The following is an 11,356-nucleotide window of genomic DNA, read 5'->3' as shown; positions in this document are numbered from 1 at the left end:
GTTCAATAATAATGAAGAATTGGAAAGGTCACTCGCCCTTCATTTTCAATCGACGGCTGATATTGTGGATGCCAATGGGTGATGGACTCACACTTGATCACTGTGGAAGAGAGTATTGGGGCCGTCCATATTTTCCACGGTGGACATCTCCAGATTCACTACTTGGCGACACGTGTAAGGTTCTCTACCATAATCACCAAAATCTGCTGGTGTGGCTCTGGCGGAAAACCAACCATGAGCAAATAAAAAAGATTCCTTTTGTCATTACCCAAACTACCCTTACCTTGGTCTTAGATTAACAACGCTGTCAGGGCTGGTTTAGTAATTGCATCTACCAGAAGGCTCGGGGCACTCCATCATGACACTTCGCTGTTGGAATTCTCTGATCCTCTACCGCACAAATTTTTCCCGGAAAAATTTTCTAATTCGAAGTGGGTGAGAAAGTGGAAAGAAAAATTCGAGAAAGGGAAGGGAAATGCATGCATTGAGTTTCAAAGGGTTTCCCGATTTGAGCCGGGAGCGCTCTTGGCCTGGTCGACTCAGCGGCGGGTTCGGGTACCATTGTACAGGGACGAGAAAGGATGATGGGAATTGTAGGGATTTTAGGAGAAATTGCAGGATTGTTGCTTGTTCTTCGGGGGCAAATGGGGATAATCAGAGCCCGAGCTCGTTTCTTTCTCGCAGTCAAACTTACGCTCTTCTGAAGCAGCAACTGCAGGTTGCTGCAAAATCTGAGGTTCTCTTCTCTCTTTCTCTCTATGTATAGTGATGTGGGTTGTATTTTGGTGTCTGTGTTTTGCCTTTCTACATCCCACTTTCGTTCGTCGGAAACCCAACTGAGAAATGGAGTGGTTTGTTGGGATTTATATGTCAATTATTAGAAAATGGAGGAAAATACTAATTTTGAATCCGATATTATTATTATTTTGATAGAAGTGGGTTTTCATTAAAGAAGAAGAAGAAGAAGAAAAAATCTGTACTTGTATGGAACATATGATTTTTGAATTTTGGGGAACCAAACAGTTGATTGTGTCAGGTTTTATTGATAGTCAATCATGGAGAAATGGATTAAATATGCTTAGTTATTATGAGTTTATTTTGGTTGTAGGATTACAAAGAAGCTGCTAGACTACGCGATTCATTGAGATTGTTTGAGGAAGAGGAGCCGGTTTTGCGTCTTCGCAGATTGATTAAAGAGGCAGTCGCCGATGAGAGGTTTGAGGTACCTGATTTGAATGCCCAATTCTTCTTTTCCACCTTTTTGTTCTTCAAGCATGTTATTTTGCTTTCAATTTGAATGGGAGGTTTTGGAATCTGGGTTAATTGTCAATGCTGCCTAAATTCCATTTGGAAAGTTCATGGTTTGGTTCTATCTTGTGTTCCACTGTGCAATGGGCTTTGTGATCTTTGATAATGTCATTTTAAATGTGTAAAGCTACATTTTTAATGTTGTTCACATTAATTTTGTCTGTCTATCAGCAGGGCATGGCATTTGGCTCCTTATGTGGTCAAATACCGAAGAGATCGATGTCATTTCCTGTGCCAAAATAGGCCTTTTATCCTCTTTGTTGGGATCCTTTCCTATACTAGGGAATTGTTGAGAACACCGTTCTGTATATAAAATGGGCCTTTTGTCCTCTTTTTAAGAACCTTTCCTTGTCTAGCGGAATTGTGTTGGGTTACTCCTTGATTGCATGAGTTTAAATTTCATGACTGGCAGGGTTTGTTTGCCTAACCACCAACTAGTCTCAGCCAAATTTCATGACAGCCCCTTTCCTGCCATGATTTGGCATCAATACCTAAAAGGTTAATGTCAGGTTGAGAACCAATTATAAACCATCAGGTTGAGGACCAAACATAGACCATTCTCAAATCTTGATGGATGGTACTTTTTTCTAAAAGTCAACACTGAATCTTGGGGCTATTTCTCTCTGGTTCTAGTTCTTATTGTTCCCCCACCAGCTTTCATTTAAATATTTAAAGGACATCATGATTAGAAACCCTTGGCAAAAGACATGTACCTTGATTGATTGTTTTATGATAATGGACAATGCAACATTTCTATTTTCTGGTTTCAAATTTTGATATTAAGAGTCTAGTTGCTAGGAATCATATTCTGAAATCTGATGTCTGTTCATTTCAAGTTGTTACATCTACTAATTTTCTGATAGATCTGTTGATTTTCGTAACCTTTTCCCAGGATGCAGCTAGATACCGTGATGAGCTTAAGGAAATTGCACCGCATTCTCTCTTAAAATGTTCAAGTGACGCAACAACCGTGGTATGATTTAAACATCCTGATTTGTATGTGATGGTTTTAAGGTTAATTTTCTCATATTTGCTGATTATGTCACATGCAAGTAGTTTCAATCTTTGCCTTATTAAGGTCCTTTCAGTTTTCCTTATGAAATATAATTTTCATTGATTGTCAAAAATTATCGATGCCGAGTGTTGGTCGATATGGTTTGTATGAAACTCCCCTCTGTCATAATCAAATTACTAACTTTTCTTGAACAATCAATTACTTAATCATAACCGTCCAAATAGTAATTTTGAAAAAGAAGGAAAAAGAAAAGTTGTTACTTTTAATCAAATGTAAGTAAAAGTCACATTCATTCTTGATCCTGTCATACTGTGGGATATTTTGATTAGCATAGATACAGAAAATGGAAACTGTATTAATATACCAGTGTTAAATGGCTATTTGATTCTAAGTGCTTCATGGGTATTATCTAACAATTCATTCATTAATGAATTTATGGCTTGGAGATTCTTTAGGTTGTTCAGGCATCCCAAGAAAATGAATTTATTTTATTGTCTTTCCCTGGTTGGAACCTCTACCTGTTGTTATTTCTAGATTTTATCTGCAAAGCCAGGTCTCAACCTCAGATAAATTCTGCATGAAATTGCATAAACCGAGGAATATGTCTAAAGCAGAATTTTCCTAATTGTTCAGGGGATCAGGGTTCAAGTTAGAAGTGTGTACATTGAAGGTCGAAGTCAGCCTTCAAAAGGGCAGTTCTTTTTTGCATATAGAATAAGAATTACCAATAACTCAGACCGCCCTGTTCAACTTCTCAGAAGGCATTGGATTATAACAGATGCAAATGGAAAAATTGAGCATGTCTGGTTAGGTTTTCCTTCTTCTCGTTTTCCCCTTTTTATGCTATCTATGATCTTCATAGATATGTTGCTGCTTTTTCATATTACTAAGGGGCATAAGATACATTTGTCTTTCCTCGAATTGAATTCTATATTTTTCTTTTGTTCACAGGGGGATTGGTGTCATAGGTGAACAGCCAGTTATACTTCCTAGAACCGGTTTTGAGTACTCATCTGCATGCCCATTAAGCACTCCAAATGGAAGAATGGTAAGATGGAATAATTTTGCTTTCTTTATTTGTTCCATTAAAATTAATATTTGGGTTTTCATCTGTTCTTTAAAAATAAAATTCGGAGAAAAAATTTATTTTATTTTTTTGCTGAAAGAAGCTTTGACCATTGCACTGGCACTGAATGATAGAAAAAAAAAAAAACCTAATGATGATATGGCATCATTGTTGAAGTAGTATATGATATAAACCTCTATAAAAACTTATCAGGGGTATGGAATTCCGTCATTTTGGAGGATTTTTATGGAACTTGGTTTTGATGAGTATTTAAATTTTTTTTCACCTCCAAGCACAACATAAGTTGGGTTTTGCTGTTTCGGAAAACTTTTCATGTATCTGCCTTTCCACATCATGAAATTCAGCCTTAATAATTTTTGTTGGGCATGTGTCAAAGGTGTATCCATATGACTGAAATTGCCATAACTCCATGGTGGGTACCATCATAATCATGTTGCTTGACTTGCATAAGAGGGGGCAACACCTTATTTGGCATGGACTTTCCACATGACTTTTTCTGATATAGAGGAACTATTTGACCTATTGAAAAATCTAGTTTTCTGTCCTGAATGCATTGGTGCAAGTTCAATGAATGGAACTTCCTGAAAAGTATCCAAAAATAAACTCATTTTGTGCATGTTTTTATGCTTGTTATGACTGGTGACATCTAATTCTTTTTACGATAACAAGTCAAATTATTTTTTTGATCAAGAAGTCCTAAAATCAATTTGCACAATTCTTTTCGTTGAAGTTGACTTTGATTTTATTGCTGTGCAGGAGGGTGACTTTGAAATGAAACATATTGACAAAGTGGGTTCTCAAACTTTCAATGTGGCAATTGCCCCATTTTCTCTCTCCACACTCGGAGATGAGTCTGATACATTTGAGATGTGAATCATTATACCACAATGGAGAAGCAGAGAAGTGTTGCATCCTAAAGATGCTGTAGATTTTGGTCAAATTGAAGAGGTGAAAAGGCCATTTTACTTTCAATTTGATGCTCTGAAGTATGAAGCATTGTGTTTGGTGATGCTGTGTATTGATTTACCTGCATTATCAGGATATTGTATAGGGATATGCTCTCATCAATTATTGTAGGTGGAGCTCTAACTGGTGATGTACTTTGTTGAAAAGCTTCCAAAAGAGAAAAAATGGAAAAGAAAAGAAAAGACAACTGATAGAGCTGAATGGAATAATGTCACAGTCCCCAAATGGGTTCTCCAAATTACTTCTCTGTTGATTTTGCAAGAAGGGAACTAGACATCGCATTCATTTGTGAAGCTGTTTTGGAGAACCCATTTGGAGAGTATGATTTTTCGAATGAATGTATAGGCAGTGTGCCAGTAACAAATAAAATCTATTTTTGACATTTCTACAACAGAACTCTTTCCGCTCTCCTTTTTTTTGCTCTTTTTTTTCCCCTTGTTTGTTCTCTCTGATGCCTTCTTAAATGGTGTACTAAGTGATCTATGTATTATCTTTGGTGTCATTGTTGTAGGGGTTTTAGGCATTTTTCAATGATGTGGGAATTAGGGTTTTGAAATTCATACTTGTTTCACAACAGTTGCCTCAATGTGATTCCACACACGATTCCCTTATGCTTAGGGGCACACAAGGACAATGTGCAACATCAATGATGCTGCCCCCCACAAGTGAGCAAGCACTTCTCCACATCTTTGTTCTCTCACCCACCTCCTCACTGCACCAGAAACATGAAACAACCAGCTTGGTCATGCTTGCCGACCTCCTAAACTGGCCCATACTATTTGCACCTTCCTCATCATCAACCCCACTTATTTTCCTACCGTATTTTTCCTGGAAAAAAGGCTAAATGTGCAGTTGGGTTTTGGGTTACTTGCTTGCTTGGCAAGTTTCCGTGCCGAATACGCGAAACCGTGTGTGCCGAGTGCCAAAGTCCTTCGTACACACATAGAAACTTGTAAACTGGCCTGAACATGTTATTTATCAATTCCTCGCTGTACTTCCTCCTGCATTTTTCTCTTTTCTGAAACTCCAGTGGGTTCTGCATTGTGTTCCTCACCATGGAAGGTATGTACTGTTTCTTCCGCACACAGAGTTTATTTATTTATTTATTTTTTGATTCTTGCCCGCCATGATTGAGCTTGCAGTAGAGTCAAAAGTGATAGAAAACATGCTTGTTCTTGGACTTGAATGTCTATAGAAATAGAATACCTTCTTTGCCTCCATGCTCAAGTTTTCTTCATTCATAAACTCTGGAATGAAGAATGGGAATAACGAATCAATTCCATTCATTACTGTTTTGGACTATATTCTAGAACGAGAATGAAAGTAAAAAATTCAATAGCATGGAAATCAAATTTTACTTTTTTTAACCTTTATTCTTATCCTATTTTTATTCTTATTTGGATGGTGCAAACCCATGTGAATTCAAGACATCATACCAAACTATCCATAAAGGGGAATTAGTATCCTTCATTCATTTCCCATTGCCAAGAAGATAGAGGTATTTCCATAATTTCTCTCATTGTCATGCTCATATATTCCATTGTAATGGGTAATCGAAGCATGATGAGAATTTGCCAGAAGAGTAATGCTGTAACTTCCCTGAATTATTCTTCACTTTACAGAAATTTACATGCCATTTACTTTACATTTTCTAGCCTCTTTCCAGGAGGCCTAGAAGCAACCAAGCCCACCAAATTCAGCGTAACCCCTTGATGGAAGCAACGTGTAGAATGCAGACAATGGAGAATTTGGATTGGGTGGCTTGGGGATCAAGTATGACAAAGCATTAGACATGTCACAATCGTCCTAAGCTTGACACCTGTCCTCCAGACATCCCTCCAAATCACCAGCCTGTCAACCTCACCCCACCCATTTCCGATATTTTCTCCTTTTAACTTTCCATCATTTTCTTTCCTTTTCTTTGCTTTTCTTTCTCTCCAATCCAACAAAACCCACCATTGATTTTACCATGTGATTCTTTACTTCATTTTGCATAAAAGAGAATAAAAGATATTTGATATAATCACAATAAATTTGACAGAAAAACATGACTAATTAATTCAGACAAGAAAATCTTAGAAGTATGTGGATCTAATTTTTCTTTCAATTAATTAAAAAATGAATTATTTCTGTTTTTATTTTTCTTTTCTTTCCCTCAAATGGGTATAATTATATCCAAGACATGGAAAAGGGCATGCCAACATTAGAAATCTGTCGCCTGGACCACAAAAATTGTGATTTCAGCTAAACATTCAAACAGTACTGATGAAAAAGAGACAAGCCCAGTTCCCAAACACAGGAACAGGGGTTGGTAATTTCAGGGTGTGTTCTGCTTCTACAAAATCACCAAATTGCCCCTTACAGATGTCATCACAGGGTGTCAGGTTGTACCACAGCTGTGACTATTTTATATCACAGGCCTAACTTTTGTGTCCTTACGGCCCATGGGTCACCAACTCATGGCTTGTCATCACATTTTCATTTTGGCATGTGGCTGATTAGTGTGACCCATCAACGGTGGAGATCATGGGTTGATGGGTCAGAGGAGGTTGTAGGAGAAGGCCATAGTGGTTGAATGTAGGATTTAATTTCTCTCCGTGCTCCCGCTGCTTTATACCTTTAACGGAGGGCACAGTGACATGGAAGAAACCAGAGCTAAATTTATATAATGAAAAAGCATCTCAAGACAATCCAGCATGAAATCCAATTAAAATAGCAGATGGGTCTCCGTCTGTGATCCAAATATCACTTTCTCTCTCCTCTCTTTTTCTCTCTAGATTTTCTTGAAAGACTGAGAAAAGGTGACAAAATCTTGAAGAATGAGATTTTAAAAAATTTGCATGGAGATGTATGGAGATTGAAGCATGCAATGCAATGCAGTGGAGGTCCAGAGTGTGGGGAGAGTAGTGTATTTTTATTTATGGGGATGATGAGAAAAAGAGAAGCTTAAGCTCAAAGCAGAGCACCCTTTTCTCTTCTATGTCTTGCCTTTACTAGTTTTCTCTACAAAGAAACACAAGCAAAGAATCTCTTCTTACACACCACCACCACCCATTCTCTTTGCTTTCTCTTGTAAGTATCAGCCCTTTTCTTTGCTTGGAATTTAGCTTCTTCTCCTTCTTGCCTTTTATCTTTAATGTCATTTAGTGTATAATATTGTGTTTTTTCTTTCTGGGCAAAAACCCACCTAAAGTTTGGAATCTTTGCGTTGTTTTAGGGGATAATGAGGTCAAATTTTTTATGGGTTTTGATGTTTTCTGACCTATATTGGGGTATTTTGAACTGCATGTCTGGGTCTTGGGCAGTCATTGGGTTCTGAGTTAATGGGAGGTTTGTTGGGTTTCGAGCATTTGAGCTTTCCTTGTCTGTCTTTTTGTTCTTCTAAGGAATGGGCTTTCTGCAGCACTGTTTTTGGAGCTTTATTTTGATAAACTATTCTGCGTTTTGGGTCTGTGGGGGTTGGGTTTCCTAGAGTTTTTCCTATAGCAGAAGATTTTTCTCCTCCTGGTTTTCCCCGTAGTGAAAATTCTTTCATTTGTTAGCTTCTCTTGGTTTTTCCCATCTGACTTGTAAACCTGAAATTTTCCTCTGCTTTTTTCTTTCTTTCATTGGGAATCGCTTCCAGGGGCCTTTGATTCAATTAAAAATTTGTTCAAATTCTTTCAATTTTTTTTTCTTAATTTTCTGGGCTTTTGGTGATCTAAGTTTCTTTTCATTTCTTTCCCATGTAATGATTTGGAAATAAATTGGGCATTGTGGCAAACATAAAGTCAGTGAAAAATCAGAGAAGTAGAAGTAACTCCATGGATTTTTTAACAGGAAACTCCAGAGCTTCTTGGCAGCCAGTCATGACTGCCGATACAACCACGTCAAGTTACTGGCTTAACTGGAGGGTACTGCTTTGCGGCATATGGATCTTGATGTCCACTGTCTTTGCTTCCTTTCTCATATGGAAATACGAAGGTTTCCGCAATTCACAACATGAAAACAGAGAATCCCAGAATGACACTGCAGGAGCTTTGTATGAGGATGAAGTTTGGAAGCCATGCCTGAAAGAAATCCACCCTGTTTGGCTGCTGGCTTTCCGGGTCTTCGCATTCTTTGTTCTTTTGGTACTGCTAATCATCAATGCCATTGTGGATGGAGGGAGCATATTTTTCTTCTATACTCAGTAAGTTGTTCTCTTTCAGTTCCACCTATAATGATGATACAATAGGAATTGGCATCTGTATTGTCTTTACTCTCTTAATCATATGTTCATACAGTTTCTTCTTTAAGTTCAACTCGAAAGAGGGCTTTTATGGTTGAGCATCAATGGCTTTGAAACAGATTATATATTTAGGTATTGGGCATTACAGAGATGGCAGCTTCTGCCAACTAATGAGTAGACTTATGTTGGAAATAATTCTGATCTTTTGGTCCATGGCTATAGAGGTGTTTGAAGGACTCACATAAATTTGAAGAAAGATGAAAGCTGGTTTTGATATTCATTCTCACATGATTCTCAGAACAATGCCGATGTTAATTTAATCATAAGCCATCCTATTTTATATTGTTCTAATGAGTGACTTTCCTGTGTTGGACAGGTGGACTTTTACATTGATCACAATTTATTTTGGGGTATGTCATCTACCTTCGGATGCATATTTCTTTTGGGCTATTTGAATATCTACATCTTCTCTTGAACATTGTTCTTCTTTTTGTCTATATATTTCCTCACAATCTAACTTACATTTGACTATTTGTAGCTTGGGTCGTTGCTCTCCATGTATGGATGTTACCAGTATCACAACAAAGTTGGTGGTGAAAGTGTTGATGATGCGGGTTTAGATGCAGAGCAGGGCAGGGTGCATGGAGAAAATTTTAACTTGTCCAATACAGCAAAAACTTCACATTCCCATGACAGACAACATGTCCGCAAAGCTGCCGGAATTTGGGCTTATGTGTTTCAAATTATTTTCCAGGTAAATTGATGAAAACTCGTAAACAATTGGAAAGCTTTTGTGTGTTCCTATCTCTTAGCACTTTTCAGTTGAACTCTTTGTTGAATTTAATATAGTGCAAGTGTATTGCAATCATGATTTTGTTGGAATTTTTAGTTGCATAATACAATGTCTGGTTCTCATGCAGCATGTAAATTTGGTTATCAATTTCAAATTTTCATCACTACTGCTCATCTCTGTTTTGCTCATACTGGTTCATCTTAAGTGAAAAATTGGTGTGTCCCACCATGGCACAAAGGTTGAAAAGCTTTAATGTTTGTTCAGTTTTTCTTTTCCGAGAATTGATTGTGGCACCCCTCCATGGGGTGCCACACCATGATGTAGCCTGCTGTAATTGGTTATTGTATGAAATAGCGATTCACCAAGCAGAATGGAGCTGAACCCTTGACAATAATGTTGAGATCTTTCTGTTGGTTTTAATGTTTATACACTAGATTTTTTGACATTTTCTGTTTCTTTTCTCGTGAACAGATGAATGCAGGTGCAGTGATGCTCACAGATTGCGTGTTTTGGTTCATAATAGTTCCATTTCTTACCATCAAAGACTACAATTTGAACTTTGTAAGTATCATATACTTCATGCAGCTCTACATTCATCATCATACAATTCTATCCAAAAAAATACATTTTTCAAGTAGCCTGGAATATTGATTTTTTCTTGAAATATGAAATTTTTGTAGAAACAATTAAAACGATCACCAAAGGTATCATTGAAATAGCATGATTTTTCTGCATACTTACTATGCCAATACTACAAAACAGACATTTACCAATGATGCACCTTCTGTTTTCTGTTTACGATCTGAACAATGGTGGGTTAATTTTTTTTTTTTTTTTTTTTTTTTGTGGCAGTTGATTATAAATATGCACACTATCAATGCTGTGTTCTTGTTTGGTGATGCTGTTTTGAATCGCTTGGTGAGTTGCAGTTCCATGGTGGTTTCTATTTCAATTTGTTTTCTAATTTCATTTGCTTGATTGTCTCTGAATGGTTTTTTCTTGATCAGCGTTTCCCCTGGTTTCGGATCGCATACTTCTTTCTGTGGACAATTGTTTTCGTTGTTTTCCAGTGGATCGTCCATGCTATTGTCTCACTTTGGTAAAACCTGTCTCTTTTTTGTGTTTATGCAACAAACACATCTAATTTCAATTCTTTCTTTAACTCTTTTCCACTTTTATAACAGGTGGCCATATCCATTTCTCGACTTGTCATCTCCTTTTTCTCCATTATGGTATGTAATAGAAAACCTTACTCTAAATTTTATTTGAAAAGATTGCTTGCTTGTAACAGTTTCATGAGCTTGCTAGCAAGATTTATCTAATAATGGACATTAATACCGTCTTAGGTAATAATTTATCTACTAAGTTTGGCTGAATTGGAATTTTCAGGTACTCGTCGGTAGCACTGATGCATATCCCATGCTATGGCGTCTTTGCGTTGATCATGAAGCTGAAACACTTCCTTTTGGCTAAATGGTTTCCTGAGTCCCATCACATGTGAGGTAACTCAGGCGATTACCCGGTTTCATGGTCCCTATTATTTGTGAATTTTCTTCTTAGTAGCAACAACTCTAGCATACAAGAGAAAGAAAGATGCACACAGATTATTGTTTTAAGTCCCAAGTCATAGAGAAATGGTTCACATTATGGGAAATGTAGTGAGTTTTGTTTTTGAAGATAAACAATGACAACAACATTCTTAGTTGTTCATATAACCATTCCCAAAGGAGTGGCATAGTTGTAATTACACACAAACTCAAGTTGAAAAATGAAAAAAAAGAAAGAAATCCACACAGAAATTCTTCATTTTATATGGCCTCCAATATGTATTTGTATTTTATTTCTTCTTCCTTTTCTTGTTGGTTGGCTTCCTAAAAGTTCAGCATTTCATGCCACTTGGGTTATGCTACTCATTCATTTGTTCATCTTACATTGACCATCATATTCATTGTTAATTAACAAAATGTTAGAGACTGT

General features: G+C 37.1%; 2 protein-coding genes across 4 annotated transcripts; both read left to right on the top strand.

The window, feature by feature from the left end:
• Positions 1 to 338: 338 nt before the first annotated feature.
• Positions 339 to 4,758, top strand: LOC117904834. The gene is made up of 6 exons (XM_034817606.1): positions 339 to 736; positions 1,109 to 1,222; positions 2,201 to 2,281; positions 2,957 to 3,129; positions 3,275 to 3,371; positions 4,167 to 4,758. The coding sequence occupies exons 1-6, from the start codon at positions 476 to 478 to the stop codon at positions 4,281 to 4,283; spliced, it is 843 nt and encodes a 280-aa protein (XP_034673497.1). The 5' UTR covers positions 339 to 475; the 3' UTR covers positions 4,284 to 4,758.
• A 104-nt stretch (positions 4,759 to 4,862) lies between these two features.
• LOC117904832 lies at positions 4,863 to 11,190 on the top strand. 3 transcript variants are annotated; one of them, XM_034817604.1, is made up of 9 exons: positions 4,863 to 5,438; positions 8,196 to 8,547; positions 8,963 to 8,996; positions 9,125 to 9,340; positions 9,851 to 9,940; positions 10,232 to 10,297; positions 10,387 to 10,478; positions 10,564 to 10,611; positions 10,769 to 11,190. In XM_034817604.1, exons 1-9 carry the CDS (start codon positions 5,432 to 5,434, stop codon positions 10,878 to 10,880), a joined length of 1,017 nt encoding a protein of 338 aa, XP_034673495.1. In that variant the 5' UTR covers positions 4,863 to 5,431; the 3' UTR covers positions 10,881 to 11,190. The 3 variants fall into 3 exon arrangements, with proteins under 3 accessions (XP_034673495.1, XP_034673496.1, XP_034673494.1); XM_034817605.1 differs by lacking the exon at positions 4,863 to 5,438 and adding an exon at positions 6,908 to 7,448; XM_034817603.1 differs by lacking the exon at positions 4,863 to 5,438 and having other exon boundaries at positions 7,480 to 8,547.
• Positions 11,191 to 11,356: the final 166 nt, after the last annotated feature.

Source organism: Vitis riparia, chromosome 17 (genome assembly GCF_004353265.1).
Source record: "Vitis riparia cultivar Riparia Gloire de Montpellier isolate 1030 chromosome 17, EGFV_Vit.rip_1.0, whole genome shotgun sequence".
NCBI classification, from domain to species: domain Eukaryota; kingdom Viridiplantae; phylum Streptophyta; class Magnoliopsida; order Vitales; family Vitaceae; genus Vitis; species Vitis riparia.
Note: the sequence above shows the minus strand (reverse complement) of the source record. Positions and strands in the feature narration are given on the sequence as shown.

Excerpts from the sequence above, each read along its gene's own strand:
- LOC117904834 (XM_034817606.1), top strand. The coding sequence starts at position 476 with ATGCATGCATTGAGTTTCAAAGGGTTTCCCGATTTGAGCCGGGAGCGC. Across the intron at positions 2,282-2,956 it reads CAAGTGACGCAACAACCGTG|GGGATCAGGGTTCAAGTTAG; the intron begins GTATGATTTAAA and ends CTAATTGTTCAG. Across the intron at positions 3,130-3,274 it reads GGAAAAATTGAGCATGTCTG|GGGGATTGGTGTCATAGGTG; the intron begins GTTAGGTTTTCC and ends TTTTGTTCACAG.
- LOC117904832 (XM_034817603.1), top strand. The coding sequence starts at position 8,180 with ATGGATTTTTTAACAGGAAACTCCAGAGCTTCTTGGCAGCCAGTCATG. Across the intron at positions 8,548-8,962 it reads ATATTTTTCTTCTATACTCA|GTGGACTTTTACATTGATCA; the intron begins GTAAGTTGTTCT and ends TGTGTTGGACAG. Across the intron at positions 9,941-10,231 it reads AAGACTACAATTTGAACTTT|TTGATTATAAATATGCACAC; the intron begins GTAAGTATCATA and ends TTTTTGTGGCAG.